Source organism: Tursiops truncatus, chromosome 3 (genome assembly GCF_011762595.2).
Source record: "Tursiops truncatus isolate mTurTru1 chromosome 3, mTurTru1.mat.Y, whole genome shotgun sequence".
Classification (NCBI taxonomy): Eukaryota; Metazoa; Chordata; class Mammalia; order Artiodactyla; family Delphinidae; genus Tursiops; species Tursiops truncatus.
The window spans coordinates 130,178,345-130,205,909 of record NC_047036.1 but is presented as its reverse complement, the minus strand read 5'-3'; the positions used below and the strand labels follow the sequence as shown (position 1 = coordinate 130,205,909).

At 46.8% G+C, this 27,565-nt stretch overlaps 2 protein-coding genes across 11 annotated transcripts in view; one reads left to right on the top strand and one right to left on the bottom strand.

Moving 5' to 3' along the window:
- CNOT8 (CCR4-NOT transcription complex subunit 8) overlaps positions 1-14,154 on the bottom strand; it is a 68,954-nt gene extending 54,800 nt beyond the window's left edge. For all 10 annotated transcript variants that reach the window (XR_012330929.1, XM_073802744.1, XM_073802741.1 and 7 more), the window contains exons 1-2: positions 13,289-14,154; positions 7,324-7,408 (exon numbers count right to left, since the gene is read on the bottom strand). The gene's annotated coding sequence lies outside the window, so the exon portion shown is untranslated. The remainder of the gene's footprint in view (positions 1-7,323; positions 7,409-13,288) is intronic.
- Positions 56-26,650, top strand: FAXDC2 (fatty acid hydroxylase domain containing 2). Its single transcript, XM_004314187.4, has 9 exons — positions 56-185; positions 12,077-12,124; positions 14,150-14,241; positions 14,373-14,476; positions 17,765-17,886; positions 22,827-23,032; positions 23,524-23,629; positions 24,029-24,195; positions 24,979-26,650. Exons 2-9 carry the CDS (start codon positions 12,077-12,079, stop codon positions 25,133-25,135), a joined length of 1,002 nt encoding a protein of 333 aa, XP_004314235.1. The 5' UTR covers positions 56-185; the 3' UTR covers positions 25,136-26,650.
- Positions 26,651-27,565: the final 915 nt, after the last annotated feature.

The window sequence follows — 27,565 nt, the reverse complement described above, 5'->3', positions numbered from 1 at the left end:
CTGGCCGAGCCAGTAGGCTGCTCCGTAACGTGATCACCTTGGCCAGCCTCCCAGCCTACCGACTAATAACAGGGTGAGGCGGCAGCACAGCAACAGCAGCTGCCAGCGTCGGGGCTGAAGGAAGAGAAAGCGGGCTTGAGCTGTGCCAGGACCTTGGAGGAGCTGGGACACAGCCCACTGCAGAGGTGAGCGGGAGCTGCTGGGCAGGGAAGCTGGTCGCCAAGGTCAGGACGCGTCCAAGTTCACTTAAAGAAAGGCAAAGCATACCCTTCTCACCTCTGCCACCTCTCTGTCCTCTCCACTTACAGGGCAGGTGAGATCTGCCTCTGAACAATGTCCTGGGATGTTTTCTTAGTACACAGAGTCCCTTTCTGTCTCACTAATGTCTGCCGTCCTCTGCCCATGTTTGTACAATCTACCTCCTCCGTAGTCTTGTTTTTCTAGCAATTGACAGGTAATTCTGTCAAACGGACTCGCTTTGGCTTCAAAACCACATGAAAGAGAAAGTCCCAAATCAGAACTCGAAAATCCTACTGGAAAAAGACTGCCAGGAGGCAACTGTGGTTGAATTGCTTCTCCTCTCTAACCTGCCAGGGTCACCTGGAAGGGATGGGGCCAATTACAACAGTCTTAAAATCGCAAAGGCCCCAGGTCGATGTGGGGACTAGAAGGTGGACAACCATGTCAAAGCTGTTTTGATCGACATACCGGGATTTATCAACAGATGCTCCACTTTCAGACTTGCTGATGTCCTGGTAGTAGCTCAGGAAGGATTCCCACAGAGGTTACCGAGGGAGAGGAATACAGTGTGTGTAGACGGGTGTGAACAATGGGCCACTGGTTTTCAGGATGCTATACAGGTCTTTGGGGGCATAAGGCAAGCAAGACAAGACAGAGACTTGTAGGGTGCTTCAGTTTCATATGCAATTCCAACTAACTTTCTCTGGTTGGGATATAAAGATGCAATTCAATTTGGTAAAACAAATGCTCTGAGCGTTAGCTTCTGACCTTAGAAAGGTAAGTGTGTAGTATAGGAAAAGGTGCTGAAACGTTCAAGACCAAATGTTGGACACATTCTGAGGGCAAAAAATAAGGCTTTTAATTCTTTTACCTTTCTTTTGTTTATTCAACAAATATTTCCTGAGTATCTGCTACATGCCAGGTTTGTGTTTGGTACTGTGGATCTCGTAGTAAACAAAATAGGCAGGCTTTCAGCTTCACGGGCATGCAGTCAACTGGGGCAGTAAATCATAAAGGGTATAAGTACCCAAGGCAAAAGCAGTGAAGGGAGCATTGCTAAAACTGTCCAAAGGGAGTAATTTTTTGTCTCAAAATTCAACCTTTTCCTTCATGCATTTTACCTTCTTGAATGAGTATCTTTCCCCTCTGTAAAAGTCTCACGTACGTACAGACCTTGGTCATAGCAGTTCCTCGAAACCCTCTTCATCAGAGGCTTTAAGCTAGAGGCAGGCTGTTCAGCTTTTCCCAAGAATACAAACAGCCTGAGAACAGAGGCTGAAGTAATGGGAGTTTCAGTCCTCAGGAGAGTAGTCCTCTCCCGTATGAAATAGAATTTATGCTATTCTGAAAACACATGTGGCACCAGGCAAAGCATTAGGAAGCCTGGATTTTGCCAGAAACTGTGTGGAGTTTGGAACAAGTCAGTTCTGCTATCTAAGCCTATCTCTTTAGCGATAAACATGGAAGGGGTAGACCAGATGGTCCATCAGGTCTTTTTTTTTTTTTTTTTTTTTCTGATAATTTCATGAGATATTTACAAAGAAACCATGCACATTCACATAAAGATAATATATCTTGTACCTATAAAATGGGAACCTTCATCAACCATGCAGAATATCCAGGAAGCTAGAATCTGAAAGAATCAGACTGCAGACAAATACAAATTAAAATTAAACTGTCTACTTCTCCCACCCTCATCCCATTCCCCTCCCCTGTCTTCAGATTTTTTTAGGTTGTGAACATGCGCTATAGGCTCACTGTGCCATTTACCTAGATTGGGGATTCTGCAATAAATCATTGCTTTCAAAACAGTCAGAATCATCTGCTTTCAAAACAACCAAACTAAAAAGTATCTAATTTGGATAATCTTATAATATCTATCGAAATCCCTTTAAGGGAGAATCAATTCATTGTTATTAAGTATTAGAATATTTACTTTTAGTGCATTTAATTTCTCTCTCTGAATGCATTCTCATCATAAATGTTATTTCATATCCTCCTCCTACATACTTTCTCACTTGGAAAATCAAAGTTATATAGTATTACATTATTAAATAGGACCAAGAAGCATGTCTTATTCATGTTTGTATCCTCTGTAGCTAGCATTGTATCTGGCACACAATAAATATTTCTTTTTTTTTTTTTAAACACATGTTTAGCTGGTGGAATTTATTTTTTTAATTTATTATTATTATTATTTTTTGCAATACGCGGGCCTCTCACTGTTGTGGCCTCTCCCGTTGCGGAGCACAGGCTCCGGACGGGCAGGCTCAGCGGCCATGGCTCACGGGCCCAGCCACTCCACGGCATATGGGATCTTCCTGGACCAGGGCACGAACCCGCGTCCCCTACATCGGCAGGCGGACTCTCAACCACTGCGCCACCAGGGAAGCCCTAATAAATATTTCTTGAAAGAATGATTATTATCTTATTATCTATTTTACCTTTTGTATTAAAAAAAAAGCACAATATCTAATCCATTGTTTGTGGCTGATAGAGGCTGATCTCATTCCTTTGTGTCCTTTTACAATCCAAATGCCCACCTGCATTCACCGACATCAGCACATTCTATACCTTTTGCAGACTTAATCGGTATAATGAGCACTGAATTCAAGTTCTGCCACTAAATAACTGTAATTTGACGCTGAATAATGAAGATTTCTATGCCTCCATTTCTTCAAATGGAACATGGGGGCATCAGAATAGATGAGCTTAAGACAACTTCTAGCTCTTAGATGGGAGACTTCAAAAGGTAGAGAAAAAGAGAGGAGGTACCATAAAAATGTAATGATTATAGTACCTTAACATAGTAAATATTTAATAATTGCTATTGTTGGTTTTGTTTGCCAAAATTTCTAACTTGAACAATACCACTGGCAAATAATGTCAAGGAAATTCTTTGGGTGAAGACACATCGGCCCACCATGTTTGAGGTCCCCCATGGAAACTTTCTGACTGACTCTGTTCAGTTAAAACTGAAAACAAGTCTACAGATGTAGAGAGGCACAGAAAACAAGCTGCTTTATCATAAAATATTCAGAAGAATGATACGGTTGTGTAGCTTAGAGGAGTCAGCTGCCTAGACAAACATCTCAGGAAATAGCATGTGGGCCTATTGGCTTAGCCGAAGAAAAATGGCATATCAGGAAATGTTTCATTGCTTCTAATGAAGTCAGATGTCAACAGATAAATGCTATGACTCCTGCAGCCATAGGGCCTTCCTACCACCAAAAGATAAAGAGTCACTTTCCCTTTGACCTGAAGGCTGCCGTTCCAAGGTCAAGCTTAGGTATCAGTCCCTAATCACTCAGTCTCAGCAAAGCAGTTTCTATGGCATGGACACAGCAGGCATCAGCACCCTGCCTGTGGCGTCAACAGAGCCGCCTCCTCCCAGGGTCTTATTGTACTGACAGCCTTCCTAGTCTCACTTAGGTGTTTAATTTTAATACCTACTTAATACTTTACATCCAGCCTCCATCTCAGAAGGGTTTGAGATAGCTTCCAGTAAAAGGATATACACAGTAGAATAGTTGCAGAAAAATAAAAACTGATTAGAACCCATCAGGCACTCAATAAATACCTTTTATACTGTTTTGATGTGGGGGTGGGGGGCAGTGATCTGTAGAAAAAAGAACCAGGTGCTTTACTGCTATTGCTTTGCTTTTGGACCATGTAAAATCATTACCAAAAAAAAAAAAAAAAGAAGAAGAAGAAGAAACAGGGCACTGGTCCTTGTCGTAGTTACCTTTGATAATCTAATGAATGCTATGAATATGAAAAATGAAATTTCAGGGGAGACAAAGATTTCCCAAAGCCCTTAAGGAACTGCAATTAATATGATGAAGAGTAAAGTAAAAATGAATTACTCTGTGAATCTTCAATAAAATATTTCCTATGAATGAGCACTGAATTCATTTAAAATTTTTTAATATTTCTGTAATTTTCTGAATAGGTAAAATATACTCATGGTACAAAATTCAAAAGGCAAAAAATAAGGCACGTGGTAGAAAGATAGCCTTCCTTCTGCCTTGACCCCCAGCCACCGAATTCACCTCACCAGAAGCCACCACTGTAACCAATTTCTTATATATTCTTCCAGCAATAGTCTAATATTTTATGTACTATTCTATGTATACATAAACAGCACACACACACACACACACACACACACACACACATGTTCCACACATTACTTTTTCACCTACGAGTTCTGGAAAGTACACACAGGGCTGCCTTATTCCTTTAATGGCTACAGAATATTTCATTACTAGATGTACTACAATTACTTAACCAACGCTTTATTGATGGAATTCAAGGTGTTTCCAATTCTTAGTCATTAAAAACAATGCCACAATGAACATCCTTGGACACACATCATTTTTTATATACTGGATTATATAAAAGGAAAAAACAATCCCAAGAAGTATAATTGAGCATTAAATTTAACTCTGAAATTACAGGCAGCCAAAGCAAAAAGGGGTGAGAAGGACCAAAATGGATTGCCTTTTTGCATTCCACAAGTAAGCATACCACTTCTTCCAAAGAGGAGAACTTTAAAAAAAAAAAAAAAACTGATTTTTTTTATTGAAGTACAGTTGATTTACAATGTTGTGTTAATTTCTGCTGTACAGCAAAGTGATTCAGTTATACATATATATACATTCTTTCTTTTATATTCTTTTCCACTATGGTTTATCATAGAATATTGAATATAGTTCCCTGTGCTATACAGTAGGACCTTGTTGTTTATCCATTCTCTCTATATATATTAGTTTGCATCTGTTAACCCCAAACTCCCAATCCTTCCCTCCCCCATCCTCCTCCCCCTTAGCAACCACAAGTTTGCTCCCCAAGAGGAAAAGTCCTGTGCACTAATTTCTTTATAAGAATTTATCAGCTGTATTCTCATAAAAAGTGCACTACTTCATTTGGGGAACTAAACAACGGGGTAAGGAATATATTCGACGGCAGTTTTGATATTCATGTGGCAGATTCTTACATCTATCTTGATTTTTTTTAAAAAAGTATGATATAACTAAAACCCAGCATTCCTTGGATAAGCTAAAATGCAATTTAGGAGGAAAAGGCTTGGTTGTAAGGTTGGAGACCACGAGAAAGCCTGGGCACTGTCCTCCTTTAAAGATTTCTTGGGCATGCCAGATCTCCTGCCCTACTCAGTGTTTTCTTAGCTCTGGACCAGAACTTAGGCTAGCACTTTTCATATGGATTTTTGAAATGATGGGTTCATGTACCTAGACTGAGACTTTGCACCTCCAGGAATCCTTGTACATAGTAAGTTCTTCGTAAATGTTCCTGGAAGGAATAGAGGAGCTTCAAAAGGTCAAAGACCGTGTCTTATTAGCTTTGCAAGCTCTTGGCAAAGATAACGGTGATGATAAGATATCGGGGAAAAGCTAGATGAGACTTTGACTTGTAAGTGAAGTTCCTGTGGCATGGCACGGCAAAAAGAGTCCTGGTAGCTAAAGAAACAAACAGGCAAACAAAGAAACAAACCCCAAACCCCTCAGCTTCCCTCCCAAACAGGATGGATATCTCGACAGGGTCCACAGAGCCTTTCACACTTCCTAACAAGCACTGAGGAGGGAAATGCATGGTGATGTGAAGGGTCTACCTTTCTGCACATGGTTTGCAGATATTAAGATCTCCAAGTCGTTCCCAACTTGAGGTGTTTCCTTTCATATTTGGTTCCTTGTCATTAAGACACTTTACAGGCTTAGCCCCCAAAGTACCTAGCACAACTAGGTACTTAAAGATCTGTGCTTTCTGGGACTCCAGGCAGAAGGCAAACTGCCAGATTGAAAATGACCCTGCTTCATCCCAGAATTCTACCACTGTGTGAAAGGTAACTTCATGAATGGGCCCGTATCCATCTTGAGGATGTGGGCCAAACTTGGGAATTGGGCCAATAGGAATTGTTCAGCACAATGAAGATGGAGAAAATCACTTTTTTTTTTTTTAAATCACTACTTAAAGGAGAATTCTTAAGGACCTACTGTATACCACGGTGAACTCTACTCAATACTCTGTAATGACCTATATGGGAAAAGATCTAAAAAAAGAGTGGATGTATGTATATGTATAACTGATTCACTTTGCTGTACATCTGAAACTAACACAACACTGTAAATCAACTATACTCCAAAATACAATTTTTAACCTTTTTTAAAAAGGAGAATTCTTGGGAATCCTTATAAATTCAGGTTACTGAGTAACATCTGTGGTCCCCGATGTGGGGCAGGGCTGTTTACCATAGTTTGGGGCTGAGACTTGTCATCCTGAAACGCTTGTGCAGTTATCCTCTGGAAGCCTCAGGCGGTACAGAATATGACTATAGAGCACCCCTAACACTCAGGTAAGCAAAGGAATCCTGACTGCCCTCCTGGGTCAGAACAGGGAGTGAATGCCTGCAGCTTCACTTTATTCCTTCTCTTCTGTTGTGTGTTTTTCTTTCTTTTTTATTGAGAAGTCAGCACAAGGTAGAGCTCCACACCTCCAAGCTACAGCAGGTTCTCCTGCTGCCGGCCAGGCAACAAAGGGTGCTGGAGGAGGGAGTGGAGGTGACAAAGAAGCAGGCCTGGGGGGGGGGGGCTGGGGGGGCTATAGTGTGGCTGAAATCCATTCCCCTGCCTCCAGGTAGAGACTGGGCTGACACTGCACCAAACATTCAGGTGCCTTTTCTTAAACCAGATGCTATCTCCCTGACCGGGAATCAAACCTCCCGGTATTCCTCCCTGACAGGCTTTTCCTCTGAGCTGACTGCCTCCCTTCTGCTGTGACGTGATTCACAGTGGAGCTGGTGAGCAGCTTATCACCTCCCTCTGCTGTCCTAACTTCTCAAACCCCTGGAGGCACTTTATATGTCACCATTCCTCTCTTCCCTTTTCCATCCTAAGTATTCTGTAAGAAATGAGGGTCAAGGGGAAGCTGTATTTCCTAAGGTCAAAGCTGGTAAAAATGCATCTAGAATAATAAAACCAAGCATAAACATCCACAAAAGAAGAAAACATCCTTAGAGATATTGGAAGCTGGGCCTGATCCTGGCTCTGCCATCTAGAAACTCACCTGGCCTCCTTTCTCTAAGTTCTCTCACCCTTGTCACATGGCAGGACGATGAACCGTAACGCTCCTCTTCAGCCAGGTCATGACACTATTCGATAGCGACAATAATAAGTGTTGGTGAGGATGTAGAGAAGTTGGAACCTCATACATTACTACTCTTGGGAATGTAAAATGGTGTAACCACTTCACGTTCCTCAAAAAGTTAAATATAGTTGCTATATGACCCAGCAATTCCACTCCTAGGCATATATCCAGGAGAAATAAAAACGTGTCTACACAAAAACTTATGCAAAATTGTTCATAACATTATTCATAACAGCCACAAAGTGGCAACAATCCAAATGTCCATCAACAGAGGCATGGATAAACAAAATATGATATATCCATATGACAGAATGTTATTTGGCAATAAAAAGGAGTGAAGTACTGATCGATACCACAACATGGATGAACCTTGAAAACATTATGCTAAGTATAAGAAGCCAACCACAAAGGACAACATATTGTAGGATTCCATTCCAATATGAAATGTCCAGAATAGGCAATTCCACAGAAACAGAAAGTGGATTAGTGATTATCGCGGGCTAGAGGGGGGTGAGGATAGGGAGACAGGAAATTCATGGCTAAAGCGTGTAGGATTTCTCTTGGGATAATGAAAATATTCTAAAACTGACTGTGATGATGAATGTACAACTCTGTGAATATACTAAAAGCCATATATATGTACACTTTACATGGGTAAATTGTATTGTATGTGAATTTTATATCAATAAAGATGTTTTTAAAAAGAACAAATACAATTTTAAAGTCTCCTCAGCCTCATCAGCAGACCATGTGGCCAAACTTTTGGATTTTTGTCACGCTGGCAGGTGAGAAATAATATCTTATTATAGTTTTAATTCACATTTCTCTTATTATGGAGGAAGTTCAGCATCTTTTCCATTTAGAGTCCATTGATATTGATTTCTTTTTATTATATACTAAATTCCCATGTATATTTTAAGGTCTATTTGCAGACTTTCTAATCTGTTGTATATGTCTGCCTACTCATGTGCTAGCACACAATTTCAACTATTAAAACTTTATGATGGGACTTCCCTGGTGGCGCAGTGGTTAAGAATCAGCCTGCCAGTGCAGGGGACACGGGTTCGAGCCCTGGTCCAGGAAGATCTCACATGCCATGGAGCAACTAAGCCTGTGTGCCACAACTACTGAACCTGCACTCTAGAGCCCATGAGCCACAACTACTGAGCCCACGTGCCACAACTACTGAAGCCCATGAGCCTAGAGCCCGTGCTCTGCAACAAGAGAAGCTACTACAATGAGAAGCCCGCGCACCTCAACGAAGAGTAGCCCCCGCTCTCAGTAAGTAGAGAAGCCTGCGCACAGCAACGAAGACCCAACGCAGCCAAAAATAAATTAATTAAATAAAAATTTAAAAGAAAAGAAAAAACCTTATGGTGGGACTTCCCTAGTGGTGCAGTAGTTAAGAATCTGCCTGCCAATGCAGGGGACACAGGTTTGAGCCCTGGTCCAGGAAGATCCCACATGCCACGGAGCAACTAAGCCCCTGAGCCACAACTACTGAGCCTGCGCTCTACAGCCCGCAAGCCACAACTACTGAGCCCGTGTGCCACAACTACTGAAGCCCGTATGCCTAGAGCCCGTGCTCCGCAACAAGAGAAGCCACCGCAATGAGAAGCCCGCATACCGCAACGAAGAGTAGACCCCACTTGCCACAAGTAGACAAAGCCTGTGTGCAGCAACGAAGACCTAACGCAGCCAAAATTAAAATAAATAAATAAATTTATTTAAAAAAACCCTTTATGGTAAGACAAGTAGGGGGACAGTCAACCAAGTCAAGCTGGGCAGCAACTCAGGGTAAGTGCAATCCCCAAGCACCCTCCCACCAAACCCAGCCACCGTCCCAGGCTGTCACCTTCACAGAGAAGTCATGGCTTTATTTCAAATATGGAGAAACACAAAGTTTGTTGCAAAACACTTAATAGAAATGCCAAGAAATGTGATAAAGAAGAGACTGAAAAAGGCCACGATCTAAAAGGTCATTCAGATTGGCACAGAGAAGTCACAAGAACACACTCCAAAGACACAAACCATCAGAAAAACCTAGCACTTAATTTTGTGAGAATAAAGCCTAGGGTAAATGCTGTGGCAGCTGGAGACCAAACTGCAGTAGCAGTAAGCAAAGGCAAGTCTGGCAGGTGTAGTCAGATCTTTGGATGCTACATTGAGGAGTATGAACACGGACAAAGACTTCTGCCTTGACGGACAATTTGAACACCGGTTTGAAACATTGGATGTTCAAATGCGACAAATGGAAGACACAATGAATAGCATTTCAACCCTAACAACACCACAAAGCCAAGAGGCTATGTCTCCTGAAGAAACACACCAACAGCAACAACAACAAAAAGAAACAGCAGATGGCACTGGCCTTGACCTCACTATGGAGCCACCGCAGGGTCAGTCAGGTGGTGTTGGCACAAGAACAGGATGAACTGTCAGAGACGTACCCACATCCGTGATCAAGTGTAAGGTGTAAAGAACTGATGCTTCTGAAATATTCCCTGGGTGTATTATGTATATGAATGTGTTACACTAGAGTTACGTTGGAAACACTGCCTGAGTCAGCATGCATACTTGTCCACAATGCTTTCTTTTGGCTTGCTGTACCTTGAAAATACACTGGAAAATTCCAGAAAGTTTCTACCTTGCCAGATTTTATAGTTCTGTGCAGTATGTGTGTAAGTGTGGAGGATATACTTTTGTAGATGTTTTTGACAGTACAGAACTAGCTTGTAGTAAAAGGAATATCGTCCTCAAAACTTAGATCAAAACTCTAGTACCGGGCTTCCCTGGTGGCGCAGTGGTTAAGAATCCGCCTGTTTGGGCTTCCCTGGTGGCTCAGTGGTGGAGACTCCGCCTGCCGATGCAGGGGACACGGGTTCAAGCCCTGGTCTGGGAAGATCCCACATGCCATGGAGCAACTAAGCCCGTGCGCCACAACTACGGAGCCTGCGAGCCACAACTACTGAAGCCCGCGCACCTGGAGCCCATGCTCCGCGAAGAAAGAAGCCACCGCAATGAAAGCCTGCGTGCAGCAACGAAGACCCAATGCAGCTGTAAATTAATTAATTAATTAAAAATATTTTTTAAAAAAACCTCTAGTACCAAAGTATTGTATAATCTTTAGAATAAAGGTTTTCATATTTTAAGTCAAAAAAGTTTATCTCTGTATGCATTGACTTGTGATGCATAAAAATAAAAGCAGGGAAAAGCACACTTAATATGTTGACATGGCTATAAAAAGAAACAAAATTCAGTTATTTGTAGTGAGGTGGATGGACCTAGAGTCTGTCATACAGAGTGAAGTAAGTCAGAAAGAGAAAAACAAATACCGTATGCTAACACATATATATGGAATCTAAAAAAAATGTTTCTGATGAACCTAAGGGCAGGACAGGAATAAAGACACAGAAGTAGAGAATGGACTTGAGGACACAGGGAGGGGGAAGGGTAAGCTGGGACGAAGTGAGAGAGTGGCATGGACATATATACACTACCAAATGTAAAATAGATAGCTAGTGGGAAGCAGCCGCATAGCACAGGGAGATCAGCTCGGTGCTTTGTGACCACCTAGAGGGGTGGGATAGGGAGGGTGGGAGATGCAAGAGGGAGGGGATATGGGGATATATGTACAGCTGATTCACTTTGTTATACAGCAGAAACTAACACAACACTGTAAAGCAATTATACTCCAATAAAGATGTTAAAAAAAATATGTTTACGTGGCCAAAAATATCTCATTCAGCATATATTATGGACAATGCCATTTTTTATCCTTTTTGTTTCATTTTGCTAAGTAGAGATGCAATTGGTTTTTAATCTGTGTTCACCACCTTTTGACATCAGAATTTTTATTCAGTTGTCTAATAACTACTATTTGGATTCCTTAAAATAACTTTTATTTTTCATTTGATCATTATCTTTATATAACCAGGAAAATTCTGCAACATCACATCAGAAAATAAAAATGATCAAGCCTTAATTTCTCTTATCTTATTAGATATTGGTTTTATTAAGACTTCCAGAAAGATTTACCCTGTCATACTGTCAAATGGAGATCTCAAACGCGTTTCTAATTATTCTCCTTCTAGCCAGTTCTTGTTTGACAGCATTTTAGAAGGAGTTTCATGCACCGCATTCCTATCCATCTACTTGGCCATAGAATTGTTGACTGGTTTCAGAAAAACCTTGGTTGTTGTTTTTAAACTGACAAATAATAACAAAGAATACACAACTGAACCAACTCAAGTTAGAGCTACTCTTTAAGTTCTGGTTAAGAGTCCACTGATATTCTTTTATCTCACAGGAACAACTCTTTACTACCTTGAAGAAGTGAGAAGAGCATAATTAAGTCTTTTAAAAAGCCTTATAATGTGTTTTAAGACTTGCTAGACCTAGTATCCCTCGTGCCCGTCCCTCCTCTACTCTTCTGCTGTATTCCTGGCTATTCTTGCTTATTTGTTTCTCCATGTAAATTTTAGAATCAGTTTGTCCGCCAGGGTTTTTTTTTGGTGGTTTTTTTTTTTTTTTTTTTAAATCCCAGGTGATTTTAATGAGTTGCCGGCATTAAAAACCACTGCTGGCCATTCACCTTGACTCTCTCTATTCCTTACTTCCTTGGTTGCATGTGAAAATGACACCCAGGCTCACCTGTCCTTTTTCATTCCAGATGAAGGGAGAAGCTGGAAGTGTGCCACACAATGAGAAGCAAAAGCAGGTAAACGCGGGCACCTCACCCACCAAACTGGTGAGAACGCAGCCAGTGACCCTTTCCACATCTGCGCCTGCAGCATAACTGACAACACCCCCCCAAGGTTTCGGGATATAGCTGACACATCAGTGAAGTGCTCGCTTCAGTAGCTGAGCAGAATCACTTGACTCCAGCTGCCTGATTATAACTCAAGCCCCTTTGCCTGCATGAAGGTAGCTGAAGAGCCCCGTAGCTGTCCCACCAAGGTCTCTTGGCCCTTAGAATGCCCCAGGCTCAGGCCTTTGGAACCACCCCTTTCTACAGCTGCTCTGGGGACAAGAGAGGCCCACTGGGGGCTGGGAACTGGGGGGTGGGAACCAGCTGTTGAGCCCAGATAACTTCTGTGCTGCATGCTCCTGCCCTTCCCAGAGACCTTTGTCCTGTCACTTTACCTGGCCCTCACGCTGCTAGAGAGAGAAAACACCACGATCCCTGAAAACACATCTAATCTTACATGTGAAATCGAGGTTTTAAATTTGACTTGGCTTGATCTGATTAAACTCAAATGAAAAATTCCTAGTGAATCTGGAAAGCTCAGGAAAAGGGTCCTTTGAATCCTAAAAAAGGACTAATTGCAAAAGCCCAAGATGAACTGTCTGGCAAATTTGGGGGTGACCTTTGAGCAGCCTGTATAAAAGAACAAGTTTCTGTGGTCTTGGCGATCCAGCCCTTAACGGGGGGAGACAGAGAGAGAGAGAGGGAAACAGAACGTCATTTTCAGAGCTCAGAGAGAGAGAAGGTCATTTTTCAAACCTCAGGACCCGAGTAGACCTTTAAAAACATTTCACTAGCCATGGAAAACGACTTACTAACTTCTGATCAAAAGTGGGATAGGGTAATCAGAGAAGAAAAGAGTCAGTGCAGAGTCAGGTTGCTCTGAATGAGTCAGTCAAAACGGTCTGCTCCTTTAGATCTCCAAAGGCTGGATTAAAACCTGGCCCCCTATTAGATCAGCTTCCCCTACAACAGTGTATGTGACCTGGTTCACTAACTGCACACACGTATAGGGACCACCACCTCCAGTCCTCTCCCACGAAAGAATATTAGCAGACTGCATCTGGGCGTAGAAACATAGGCTGTGATGGACATTTGTCACTCCTGCCCAAGGTACTATAGAAATTGGTGACACACCTGGCAGCCAGGGTTTTCCTTCCGCAAGTCTGGGACCTGCTGGTTGACCATCGAGCTCGCAATGACCACTGTTTTAGGCTTTCGGAGGAGAACATGTAAGGACCGCCCAGTGATGGCCAGCGGTCTGTTCTTTGCCCCTAGAAGCCATCATCGTCCCGTTCAGCTGGCAGCCCAGCCTAATATCTCTGGAAGGCAGAGGACATATTACAAGTCAGAAAATATGTTTATTTACTCTTTTCTTCAAGGGCAAAAGGGTGATGGGCATGGGAAAATAGGCCTGGCTCAGGAACACAGTTGAAGTCCCTGTGGCCTCATCAAGGATTCTGCAGATCCTTCTGTGATGGCCATCCCAGCTCCGCCTGTCCATTGGAATTAGCTGGGGACCTTTAAAAGACAGGGAGGCCCAGCCCCACCTCCCCTGCCCCGGCAGAGACTCTTATGTAATCGGGCTGGGGAGTAACCCGGATACTGGGAGTTTTTGAAAGCTCCCAGGTGATTCCAATGTACAAATAATCTGCATCTCTGTTCAACAAGAAGACTGGTCATGAAATCCCATGGCTCTCGGAAGGCTCACCTGTCCTTCTCCGGGTGACGCAACTGCATGCTAGATTCTCTGGATCAGGTTTGCTCTCTTCCCTCCCCCAGCCTTAAGCTCTAACTTTCATACTCACCTCCGCACACAGCCTGAGAGCTCTTGATAAGGAAGAGCCTTCCCACGGAAGTTGGGAAAAGGTCAGCAGATGCGCCATGGTGGCACGATCGAGATCCTGATGCCACCTCACTCCTGCCGGGCTTCAGCAGTGAGCTGCGTGTGAAGGTAGGAGGCTTGCTGGGACCTGACGCTTTCTTGTCCTCCCCTAGGAGGGACACATCTGGGGCTCCATGAGGAGGACGGCTTTCATCCTGGGCTCTGGCCTTCTCTTGCTTGTGGCCCTCTGGAACTCAGTCACATGGTGAGTCTTCTCGGCCAGCTCTGATTCGGGAGCTGGGGGCTGTGCGGTGGCGGTCTATGGGCAGAGCATGGATTTAGGAGCTGTCCACCCACCAGTCTTCACCCAGAAACATGAATGAGTTTTCTTTCAAGGCATCTTCAGAGATTTTGGGGTGCTTCTGGCTACTTCTGGCAAGCCCAGTGGGAGAGGCTGCTGTCTACATTCGAAGGGAAGGAGTGGCTCCTCTACATTCTAGGTGAGATTCCCAGACCACCAGCACTTAGGGTTTGGGTACATGGTTATAGCTTAATTCTTTTTCTTTTGTTCTCTACTTTGGGACTTCTCAGTTTATTACCCTAAGGAATGAGGACTTAAAGTTTAAGGCAGTGGTAACCCCAGAGTGCTAAATTTGGGGGTTAATATGGAATGGATGTTTAAGGATATCTAAGAAAAGAAGTTGAGACACCTCCTCCATCCCCCCAAATAGAAAAATAAAAAAAGAAATCGTTTGTGTGAGCAGTAATCCTGCTTCTAGATGTCAGGTCCACAAGTGCAAAGAGCTGTTCTGTCTCATGTGAGGCTGTGTCCTTGGACCTGGTGCAATCTAGCTGGCTCTTGGGCCTTGACAGCAAGTGTTCACTCAAAATGTATTTACTGACAGTGCCAAAGCCTGAAAGCAAGCTCAAAACATAGTAGAAGAAAAAACCTATTTTAACATAGGTATTTATGACAGCATTATCTACAATAGTGACTGTCCGCCGTCATACATTCATTCACTCACATAATATTTATTAAGTTATTCTGTGCCAAACTCATTTGTAGGATATAGAGATATTTAAGATAAAATATTAAGGTAAAATGTCTACCCTATTAAAAAACTATGTCACCGTTTGACTGGAAGAAAATTAATAACTACAAAACAAACAAACCTCAACCAAAAACACTTTGTCACAGTCTAGAATGGGAGATTAAAAAGTGTCAGTTGTCACAAAGCAAACATAGAAATAAAATGTTTCTGATGATTGCTTTCTTCTAGGAAGAGAACTCCGAAAATGGGCTGAATATTAAACATGACAGGTTAATGGAATCTTAAGCACTCATTGAAAAGAACAATGCAGATTGCAAATATACATGGGGAGCGTGGTGGGAAAACATTTTATATGTTTCTGTTACGATGATGGGAAAACCACCTATCACCTCAGTGATAAGCAAATACCAGAGAGAAAATATATTTGCCATTTGAAATGTTAGAACTGGAAAACAGTTCAAGATCACCTCTTGTGATTTTCATTCGGTATATTCCTCCAGGAGCCCTTGGATTGACACGTAGGCAGGCACCTCGAAGGGTGGCCCGCTAGGCAACAACCAACCTAAGTTTTTTTTTTTTTTCAAAATAAAGTTTCTTATTTCTGAGGATAAAAGTAAATACATGCTCACTTAAATAAAATAAATAAAAATCACACAATTCAAATAAGCATAAAGAAGGTGAAAATCACCTACCTCTCATATCCACGAAATAAGCACTGTTAGTATACTGCATATTTGGTTAAATTTAAAAGACATCTACTATTTTTTTTAATTTATTTATTTCTGGCTGCTTGTTTTGGATCTTCGTTGCCGCACACAGGTTTTCTCTAGTTGCAGAGAGAGGAGGCTAGTCTTCGTTGCGCTGTGCAGCCTTCTCATTGCGGTGGCTTCTCTTGTTGCGGAGCACAGGCTCTAGGTGCTCGAGCTTCAGGAGTTGTGGCTTGCGGGCTCTAGAGTGCAGGCTCAGTAGTTGTGGCTCACGGGCTTGGCTGCTCCTTGGCATGTGGGATCTTCCCAGACCAGGGCTCGAACCCGTGTCCCCTGCATCGGCAGGTGTATTCTTAACCACTGAGCCACCAGAGAAGTCCCGACATCTACTATTTTTTTTAACTTTTTTTCATTGAATTGATTATGGACATCTTTCCATATCAACTGATATAGATTTGCTCAATATTGTAAGCTGTCCTGTCTATTCCATTGTGTGGAAATATTCTAATCAATTTAGTCCATTCTCTGGGAATTCGAGTGGTTAGGACTCCGTGCTTTCGCTGCCGTGGCCTGGATTCCATCCCTGGTCAGGGAACTAAGATCCGGGACATTTAGGTTACTTAAATGTTCTACTGTGCTTTTTTTTATTTGCTGAGATGGGCATTTATGTGCACGAGTGTGTGTATGTCTTTTCTTTCTTCCCCTCTTTCTGTCTTTGTCTCTCTGTCTCTGTCTTGGTCTGTCACTCTGATCTTTTCCTCACTTCAGATACTGCCAAACTGCCCTGAGGATGTTTGAGCCAATCCCATTTCCTCACAGTGCTAGCCAAGTATTTTTCAGGTATCAACTGCCACACGGCACAGTGATTGATGGAGCAAGAAGGGTACTGGAGGAAGAATGCAGAGACAGAGAATTAAGTTAAACAGCCTTGCTCCTTGGAATATTGCAATTAGAGGAGGCGGCAAATCAAGGAAAAATAAATTTAAGAGTACAAGAGTTAGGTAACACTACAACGTCACTTGAATAACTGCCAACGGGGGTGGACAAAGTGCTTATTTGTTCACAGGAGGAGAACAGAAATACTTGGGATGACTTCATGGAAAAGTGGAAAGTGGGGCAAAAAGCCCTATCTAGATTTGTGTTGATCGGTATTTTCTAAAATACCCGGCAGCACATCAGTTCTATCGGAGGTTAATGGGTGGGGAGACCATACGACTTATCATCGAAATGGGACATTGTGAGAATAAAGGAGGGGTTATTAATCATGATGGATATGATGGATACATACTGAAATTGTCCTGGGCAGACAGGGACGAATGGCCAGTCTATTCTCAGATGTTCTGAGAAGACAGAGTGCTGGGTAAAGAAAAGCCTGAGAAAGGTTGAATTTAACAAAGTCAAACAGGAATTCTCAGAGCTGTGACCACACTTGTCTGGACCCTGACTCTCCAAGAAGGTAGGGTGTGAAGACTGTTTTAACCAAGGAGCCCCTTGAGAGGTAGGTTTTCCACTTTGGAAAATGCTCACTGGATGCCTGAAGTACCCCTGCTCATGTCATCATAAGGTCATGGGGATTGGGGAACCCAAGTGCCCGTGGTGAGCTGCACCATACCAAACTCCTCCTCTGCTTCTCCCTTTGCTTCTCCCTTCCTTGGCTATTCTTAAAGGGCTCAGTGGGCACAGACGCCCAAATGTCAACCGAAATTCATTTCTGTTTGGAGTGTATCATACATCTTACCATAGTTTTGTGTTGTTTTTTTCTCCAACCGCCTAGAAGGTTGTTGTCCCCGTTCTACAGCTAAGAAAAGAAATAGAGACACTCCTTAAGTGACCCATTCCAGTCCCCACAGCTGGTTTGTCACCCCAAGACTGAAGGCAGGCCCCCAGCCCCGAGCACCCAGACACCAAGGCCCTGGCAAGGGCCTGCCTACGACGCAGCCTCAGTTACCACCGAGCATGTGTTCGGGGAATACGTGCGCCGCCAGCTCCTGAAGTTGTCCTGACGTTTCCTTCTTCTTCCCAACCTCAGGTGCCACCCAGGTGCCCGTTCTGCTCTTCTGGACCGTCAGTGGACTTCTACTGGTGGTTGACACAACTGGAAAGCCTAACTTCATCTCCCGCTACCGAATTCAGGTCGGCAAGAATGACCCTGTAAGTGTTGCTGCAGCTTCTCCTGGTCAAGGCACAGAACGCAGGGGCTAAAGCCACATTCTCCAAATTCTGCTGGCTGGCCCAGGAGAGACCGGGGCGGGTGGGAGCCAAGTGATTCTGTACAAGGCTCCCTCAGGTTAGAAGATTAGAGAGAGGAAATAATATGACATTAGCCAGCCAGCCAAGACTAATGTCAGTCAAAACTAATCTTCTGGCTCCCAGGCCTGGCTCTCTACCTGCCTGTGCTGGCCTACGGCACTGTGGCCAGCATTTTAGGAACAGAAATGATTGTCTCAGCCCAGCACTGGACCGAGTCCCAGATATGTCAGGTAGGTCTCCACCTATCCATGGGAGAAGGGACAGCAATAACTAGATGCTGAAAACACGGATAACAGCTGCCCTTGTGAGAGAGGGACACAGCTGCTGAAACAACGCATAACCCCACTATCATATTAATTGTGAATGTGTCGGTGGTGGTGGTTTTTTAAGCAGGTCCTCCTTCCTGATTATTCAGTACCACCAATAGTACGTAGGTCATCCATGGTAAACAAGGCCTGGACCTTGCTGACAAGGAACTCCTGGCCCCGAAGGAGAGAAAAAGCCAAGCACGTATCTTGGATGGACACAGGCCGGGGAACTGAGCCCCACTGTTCACTGCTCCCTGAGCCTGGCTTGCCTGCTTAGCGCTCTGACAACCTCAGAAGCCTTTTCTTACACAACAAGGAAGAAGTTGATTCTTAAACCCAGATTTTTTTACCCCAGCTCCACCAAAACCACATCCTGGCTTCCTTCCCAGACAAGACAATCATTTTCTTTTCTTTTTTTTTTTTATAAATTCACTTATTTATTTGTTTCTATTTTTGGCTGCGTTGGTTCTTCGTTGCTGTGCGCAGGCTTTCTCTAGTTGTGGCGAGCGGGGGCTACTCTGCGTTGCGGTGCGCCGGCTTCTCATTGCAGTGGCTTCTCTGGTTGCGGAGCACGGGCTCCAGGCTCTAGTTGTGGCACGTGGGCTCAGTAGTTGTGGCACACGGGCTTAGTTGCTCCGCGGCATGTGGGATCTTCCCGGACCAGGGCTCGAACCTGTGTCCCCTGCATCGGCAGGTGGACTCTCAACCACTGCGCCACCAGGGAAGCCCAGACAATCATTTTTAATTATCTATCCAGGTGCCTGGGTGAGTCACCTCAGCTCTCAGGGAATTCTACCCAGGCCAGCACTCTAGAAAGCAGAGTGGCTGAGAAATAGTGCCCTTGATCCAGGCTTTCAGGACGGTCCCTTCCTGAACCAGAGCTACTGGCCTGGCTCACAGTGCCCCTCACTTGAGACGGCAGGGGCCTCCTCCATGTCCAGCTCAGCAGGCAGGGACCAGAGCCAAAGGGTTAAAAGCAGGGCTTGTTCCTTGAGAACGTTTCACCTGTCAGACCACGGAGGTCTCCTTACCAGGCACCACTGACTGAATGCGTACATTCAAGGCCAAGTACTGTAAACATCTTCATCATTCAGAAGAGAAAACAGAGGCTCTGAAATGTGACATGGCTTAGAACCATGATTCACACTCAAGTTTTGTGACACCAGGGCTTGTGCCCTGAACCACCAGGCCACATCAGCTCTCAAGAGAATCACCTAGCGCAATAAACTTCACAGTCTACCATGAATGGAGGGCCACACAGGGAAGGTCTCGTGGCATTTGGCAGAAGCTGAGGTTCAGAAAGGTACACTGACTAGTTCAAGGTTAGACTGTTCTTGGAAAGCTCGTCTCATCTGCTCCTACACTGTGTGCACCCTCAGGTAGTCACACAAGTAAGAAGGAAGCCCCAGATGCCATTTCGTCTTCGGCCCATTCCAAGAAGGTCTGACCCCTGACCTAAGACATCAGAAACAGGTCATCGAGTGGGACCTGAACGCAACGGCATTCATAGGACACCACCAGCCACCCCCGCCGCCCGGCTCTGGGTACCCTCCCACTCTCCCGGACTGGATGGCTAGTTCATGCCTCTCCTCCCTCCTCAGATCCTCAACACCTCTGCGCGTCACCTCCTCCCAGAGGGTGGCCTTGCCTTCAAGCAGAAGACAGCTCCCCCAGCCGTGCACCACCGCAGCCTGGGGGCAGCACTTGCGCACACGCTCTGACTGCCCACCTGCTGCAGCCCATGGCCTCTCTCTGGTCCTACTCCAGCCCGTTCCTCCACTGTCTGCACGCTACACCCAGCACCTCTTGTTTACTCCAGCAAGTTGCTCCAGCAATTCTTCCTTCTCTTTCTTTTGTCCTTTTTTTTTCTTCCTCTTCTGGATTTTACTCTCTGGCTTATTACAAACCTGCTATAATTTTTCCCAGCTTAAAACCAAACCAAAACCAAAAACCTTGCGTCCATCTCCCATACTCACTCCCACTCATATTTTTGGTCCCCTTTGCAGCAAAGCTCTTTAAAGGGCTGTCTATACAGTTTCTGATTTCTCCCTGTCCACTGTCTTTTCCCAAAATTTCAGAATTATGAAAAATTGAAAACACGTATACAGAAGTGGAAAAGGTAGTAGTACCCTGATCACTCATTTATATACCACCTAGATTCTCCAGTCCTGTCTTAAACATTTTACAATATGTGCTTTTTCTGTATATAAAACTATAAATATCTATGCATCTATAATTTTTTGCTTCATCATTTGAAGCTAAGTTCAGACACCATAAAACTCTAAATCCTTCAGCCTGCATCTCCTAAAATAATCACAAAACGATCCTCTCACCTCCTCTAGAAACCTCCTAGCATCAGGCCTTCACCTCCACCGCTCCACCACGATTGTCCTGGGCTAGGTCACCAGTGCTCCTGTCGCAGGCTTGTCTCATTAGACCTACCAGGGCTGTCTCCACAAGTTGCTCATGCCGCATCCTGTTGTAGCTTCTTATACCGGCTGCCAAGGCCCCCCTGTGTCCTCACAGCTCGCCACTCACCCCTTCACAGCCTCCTTTCTGGATCCTCCCCAGCCTAACCTCCCCACCCTGTTTACGCTGACGCCCAGGGCACAGCCTCGTCGTCTTCTGTCCTCATCCCCTCGGCGTCATGACTTTAAATAACCGCCTCAACGCCAACAGCTCGCCAATTTACCTCTCGAGCTCAGAACTCTCTCCCGGTGCAGGACTAAACATCCAAATGCCTCCCTGACATCTCCAATGCAACATGACCCAAGGAGAATTCCTGCTTTCCCAGCCCCCAAAGCCTTTGATACCCACAGCCTCCCCAGTCTCAGCTGGGGAGCCTTTCAGTCCAGAGGCCTTGGAGTCACCCCTGACGACTGTCTTTCCCTCATACACCACATCCAATCTATCAGGAAACCCTATTGGCGCAATTTCCAAAGGGATCCAGGATCCAGCCCTTTCCCACCACCTCCATTGCCACCATCCTCTTAAATGTGTACTTTAGCACTTCTAGTCTTCCCGTTTGTATTCTTGGTCTCCTACTGTCTATTCCCAGCACAGCAGCCAGAGTAACCCTGTAAGATCCTGTCACTTCTCCGCTCACAACCTTGGGATGACCCTCACTTCTCTTGGAATAAAAGCCAAGGTCCTCAAAGTGGCCTACGGGGCCCTGTACGCACTGGCTCCTCCCTGCCTCTCTGACCTCCCCTCCCACTTCTCCCCACCTCACACCTCACTCTTCTCCAGCCAAGTACGCCAGGAGTGTGGCCTATCGTGGAGCCTTTTCACCAGCTCTTCCCTTTGCCAGAAGACACTTCCCCCAGATACCTGTTTCCCTCATCTTTGTTCAGATCTCACCATCTCAGTGAAGCCTACCCTGACCATTCTACTTAAAACGATAAGAGTATAAACTCAGTGAGGGCAGGAATCTTTTTGTTCACTGCTTCCTTCCCAGCACATAGAACACTGCCTGACACACAGAGGGTGCTCGATATCAGCTGAGTGAATAATCGCATGTCACACTCACCTCCTGGTCAAGGCTGCTAGAAGAGGTGTATGGCTTCTTCTGTGGTGCTCTCAGACCAAGGCTGCCCAGACCTGGCTTCACCATGGGAGGAATTCTGGTCCATCAATACATGCAGGACATGGAAAAGGCAGAGGAACAGGCAGGCCTGAAGTATGAGGACCACGCTGAACCCGGCCGCACCTAGGAGCAGAAACCCTCCAGCTTGCAGACAGTTCTCAGGAGGGAATCCCCTTTGAGAATGCCAAACCAGTTCATCGGGACCAGCAAGTGACCTGTGGAGATGGGGCTATTCCCAGGAGCTCCAGGGCTCTGACAAAGGGAAGGGTCAGGGGTCACTGGTTCCCAAGGAAACGCTGGCTGTAGTCTTGAGGCTCGAAGGGATGAGCACGTAAGGCCAGCTCTCCACAGCGCTCGGGGGAGAATGCGCAGGCAGCCCCTCATCCTGACAGCCCCACCCTGAAAACCAGCAAGACCTGCTCACAGCAAGCGGGACAAGAGGCCAGATAGCAGCTCCCTGGCTCCCACCCAGGGAGGCTGGACCACACGAGGAGGCAGGCGACCCTGATCTCTGCACCTGGTCCTGGTCAAGGCTCTCTGGACGAGCAGGGACCAAAAGGCTGAAGAAGGAATGAAGCTGGGAGCCTTCTCCAAGCACCCTGGAGGCTCCCCAAGATGCCTGTCGGGAGTCCGTGGGGTTGGGCCTGGCCAGAGAAATGGGGAGGACGGTGGTGGAAGCTGCAGAAGCAGGAAGGAGCAGGCAGCTTCAGGCAGAAACTAAGGCCGGGGGAGGGGAGTTTCCAAAGGCAGGGCATTACCAGGCGGTTCCATCCCTGGGCCGGGCAGCACTCAGGGGTTGCTGGCTACAGGCAGACATCACTCTTAGCATCCAGCCCCGAGCGAGGGCCTCCCGAGAGCTGCTCACAGAGGAGCCTGGTTCCTAGAAGGGAAAGACCTACTTCCCACACTCTCATCCACCTCCTTTCTTCCTTCTCCCCCCCGGGCAGGTGGACCCCATGAAACTACGCCAGTCTATCCACACGGTTCTCTTCAACCAGTTTGTGATCTCTTTCCCCATGATGGTCTGGCTCTATCCCATCCTCAAGTTGGGGGGCGACCCCTGCCGCCGAGAGCTACCCACCTTCCACTGGTTCCTCCTGGAGCTGGCAGTCTTCACGCTGACAGAGGAAGTGCTGTTCTACTATGCACACCGGTGAGCGCTTTCCTTCCTGAGCACAGCCAGCTCCTCACTCTCCCAGGTTCACCCACCAACGGGGGTGAAACCTGGCCTCCTCGGAGTTGTAGGGGTGCGACCAACAGCACCTGGCATCAAGAGCCTCCCGCTAACTAGCTAACACGAAGACAACTCTTCGCTCCACCGCTGACGATGTGCGACCACCGACGAGGGTCCGGGATCTCCGTTCATGTGTGTGGCAGGGCAGTTTCCCATTCATCCCCTTGATTGAATCCTTTCTGGCCATCCTCCCTATTTTACAGCTCATACAACTGAGGTAGAGAGAGGCAACGTCACCAGAAGAACTCACAAGGCAGGGCTGTCGGAGCACCAATCCAGTGTGTTTTCACTGGATGTGAAACTTTGCTCCGTGGATATAACCCCAGTTCCTACCTTTGGTTTCTCGTGTTCTGGTGGGGCAGGGGGAGAGGGAGGTTGGCCGATTTATCAACTGTTAACTCTCTTCCCAGCCTCCTTCACCACCCAAAACTCTACAAGAAAATCCACAAGAAACACCACGAGTGGACAGCTCCCATTGGTGTGATCTCCCTCTACGCACATCCTATTGAGCATGTGGTGAGTAGAGCTCGGCTCCCCCAGAGGAAAGGGCAGCGGGCGCCAACCCCCTTCCCTAAGGTAGTCTCCTGCACAGAGCGGGATCACACTGGCTCTTTCTTCTGCCCATTCAACAGCTACCATTTGTTGTTGGCATATGCCGGGCGATGCTAGATGCCCAACATAAGTTATCTCATTTAATCCTCCCAACAACTGTGTAAATCCTCATTTTGCTAATGAGGAAGTTGAGGTTCAAACAGTTAATAACTTGTCCTAAGTTTCATGTCTGAAGGAGTCCAGCAAATCAAGTCCAGAAACTCATTCGGCTTCCCCAGATCTGGGTCAAGAAGTCTTCCCGGACACCCACCTGCGTCCCCTCCATCCCCTTGGGCCCCTCTTCGAACAGCCCTCTCCTTGCAGGTCTCCAACATGCTGCCGGCGATGGTGGGTCCCATCGTCATGGGATCCCACTTGTCCTCCATCACCATTTGGTTTTCTTTGGTCCTCATCATCACCATCATCTCCCACTGTGGCTACCACCTACCCTTCTTGCCTTCACCTGAATTCCATGACTACCACCATCTCAAGTAAGGCAACCCTCCCCACTGTGGGTCTCTGGGCAGTAGCCCCCACGTTGACTCCTAGAGCTCCTGACAGCAGACACCGGTGTCTCAGTTCAAATGCGGGTCTAGTGGAGAGCGAGGTCTGCAGGTGGGGACAAAGGTGACCATCCTGGGACCCAGATCACCTTGCCATTCTCTTTCTGTCTGATATTGGATCTTCCTGCCACTATGGGTCTTTAACCTGCATTTAGGTCCTGGACCCTTTGAGGATCTAGTGTAAGCCATGGGCACTACCAGGAAGATGCATACATGCATAGAATTCCCGTAGGCAATTCAACAGAAGCTGTCTGTGCACGCTCTGAAAGCCTCCAGGCTCGTCGGTGTGGCCTAGGAAACTCCTGCACCAGAATCACCTGAGATGCTTTCCTCAAATGCAGCCTCTTGGGTTCCACTCCAAATACACTGAATCAAAGCATCTGGGGGAGCAGGCCTTGGCATCTGCATTTAGTTGTGTTCCAGGGGATTCTGATGGAGGTGGTCCCAGAACCTACCTGAACAAGCTGGCTTTGCCCCAGGTTCTGAGTTGTGTGCGTCGAAATCACAGAGAGCTTTCCAAAGGAAGAGCATAGCTTTTCAGTCTGGAATGGCCCCAGGAATATGTGCACCACCGCCTGGGTTAACCGGAAGCAGGTGGGCAGCATGGTGGGGATGGGTGTGGGATAGGAGGGCTCAGAAATGTGTGCGAGGCTGGCACAGGTGAAATGAGCGTGAGCTCGCCCGCCTACAGCACCCTCCTCTCTCCTCCAGGTTCAACCAGTGCTATGGGGTCCTGGGAGTGCTGGACCACCTCCACGGGACTGACACTGTGTTTAAGCAGACCAAGGCCTACGAGAGACACATGATCCTGCTGGGCTTCACCCCGCTCTCCGAGAGCATCCCTGATCCCCCGAAGAAGATGGACTAAGACACGGCCCGAGTGCCATCCTAGCCGTGCCCTCTGCACGGTCTGCTAAGGTGGCCCGAGGCCTCCTGGTCGCACCTACCAACTCGCTCCTTCAGCCACGCACTCTGATGACAAACCACGAGGGCAGGGGGGAGGTCAGCCTCCTGGAAAAGCAGGCCCAAGGAGGGGACCAGGGCTCCCCCAACTACCCCTATCATCCCAAAGGGGAGCAGGGATTGGCGTAACGAAAAAATATAGCTCCTTGGAATGGAGACCAGTCAGAGGGAAGAAGCCACTTTGACAGGGCTCCTGGGGGGTCCCCCTGGTCCTCTGCTGTGGAAGGGGAGAGGGACACCAGATGACTCCTTGGTAGCCCTGCCAAGACAGAGAATGACAAAGGTGGCAGGAGGCCGTGTGGCTCCAGCCATAGCTCCTCCTGATGCCAGGGGGTGGGAGAACCAGAAGATACTGCTTTGCCCCTTCCTGTCCCCAAAAGCCTCTCTCATTCTGTACTCAGGCCAGGGCCAGGACACCCTGGCAACGGTTCTGGGATCAAGTCCCCACTGCTTCCCGACACACACGCGCGCACGCACACGCACAGAAACACAGCGTGATAAAGACCCCACTTCAACTCTGCCCCACTGCAATTGGACATCACCCCTCTCTGAAAATACCAATCACAGGAGCTCCTCCTGTGATTACAACTGAGATACCAAAAAGAGGCGCAGACCACATCTCAATACCTTCAGCCACAGGCGGAAACCAAGGGCCAAACCCTGTGGCTCCGCTCAGCTGGGGCCCCCTTTTAGCCACAGAGGGTAGGGTCAGAGTTGCTGACCTTTGGGGACACCAAACTGAGGCCCCTAATTAGGCTCTCTGAGGCAGGACCAAAGGAGCTAGAACCCTCTTCCTCCACTAAAGCAAGAAATACACGGCCGCACAGCGGGTAAAATCCTTATTTCCCCCTCAAATGATGAACCAGTTGTTTCAGCACCATTTTTACAGGATGACTTTAGCAGTAATGCCTTTTCCAATGAGACCTTATTGTCTACCACAAAACCACAGAGCTGCCCAGGTGGAAGCAGTCCCCACCCTGGATTCGCTCAGCTGCTTCTGACATTGCCAGGAACCCTGTGGCTCCCAGTACCAACGTGAAGACACTGATTTGCAAGGCCACCATTATAGTTTCCAAAGTCTGATATTCTCCTGAACATTCAGTTCTCCTCTGTCCAGAAAACCACCCGCTGTAGTTTTATAAAATACTTTAACATCTGATAGGGCCACATCTCCAGGCAGAGCTATCAAAGAGGACGACCTCCTGCCACGGGCCCTATCTCCCCAGAGGACCTGCCCAAGAGGCCGACCAGGCGCTTAGCAGGCAGCGTCCTCCTCGGGCCTGGGTGGGCCCAGCCCCCTCCCTGGGACCGCATGCCCTTCGCTTGAGCACAGCTCCTGGTGCACCAGTGCTGGACGTGCTCATAGCTGCTGACCTGCACCCACAACCTGTCCTACGAATAAACAAACAGTTGGAAAACAGTCCCTCTTCAGTGCACTGAGCGAGGGTCGGGAATGAGGAGTGCGGAGGAAGAGGAAGAATGGCGGTCTCTCCTTTTAACATCTGTAGACCTGGAGGTACTGCTGGGGCGCAGAGGGGCGAGGGGCCTCGTTCTCTCACCCTTTTTCTTAGGCAGGTCGCTGGGCCTGGCCCCGACACTGGTTACCAAATAGCCTCAAGGAAAGGTCGAGGTCTCAACACTGGCAGCAGAGAATGTGCATGTGAATGGAGAAAGGATGGAAAACAAACCCGTCTCCTTTGCAGTGGATACTTGGGTTTTTGTCTCCCTACGTGAGTCGTTCCGGCATCACGACCACACGGTGTCTGTGCGCCACAGCAGCACAAGGAAATACTCTGTGGCTTCTTCCAGAGTATTCCCAGCAAGCTGTGGAAGGAATGAATGTCTTCCTCTTCCCAGAGCGGCCCGCAGAAGCCCTGCCCACTGTCTCCTAGCCTCACCTTTGGCCCCTGCGGGCCATCGGTGCTCTTAAAGTTCCTGTTCACCTGACACAAGGTGGAATTGTCTGGAAAACCATTTCAGATGGGAAGTCAAGTGCCAGGCCCAGGAGACAAACAGCTGTCAGGGAATGAGTAAACAAGGCTCACGTTCAGTTTTGTAATGACACCCCAAGGCCAGGCCGGCATTCAGACTGTTATCACGGCTGGTGCCTGGCCTCACGGGCCAGGGAGAGGCACCAGCGGCTCAGGGGCCGGTCCCGGTGGGAGCGCTCATCCTTCCTTCCCCGGCGTCAATCCTCAGGGCTCCGTGGCCGACCTGGATTCCACAGGGCCAGAGTGTTGGTCCCTCCTTTATACCCCGCAGGGAAGTCTGTCCAGTGAGGAGTCACAGCAACTTGTATCTTCCTGGCTGTGCCCTGACACCATGCCAAGCCACA

Bases quoted from the DNA above. Each gene is read 5' to 3' on its own strand.
- FAXDC2 (XM_004314187.4), top strand. From the start codon at position 12,077: ATGAAGGGAGAAGCTGGAAGTGTGCCACACAATGAGAAGCAAAAGCAG. The intron at 12,125-14,149 runs GTAAACGCGGGC...GTCCTCCCCTAG, and splicing joins ACAATGAGAAGCAAAAGCAG to GAGGGACACATCTGGGGCTC. The intron at 17,887-22,826 runs GTAAGTGTTGCT...CCCCCCGGGCAG, and splicing joins AGGTCGGCAAGAATGACCCT to GTGGACCCCATGAAACTACG.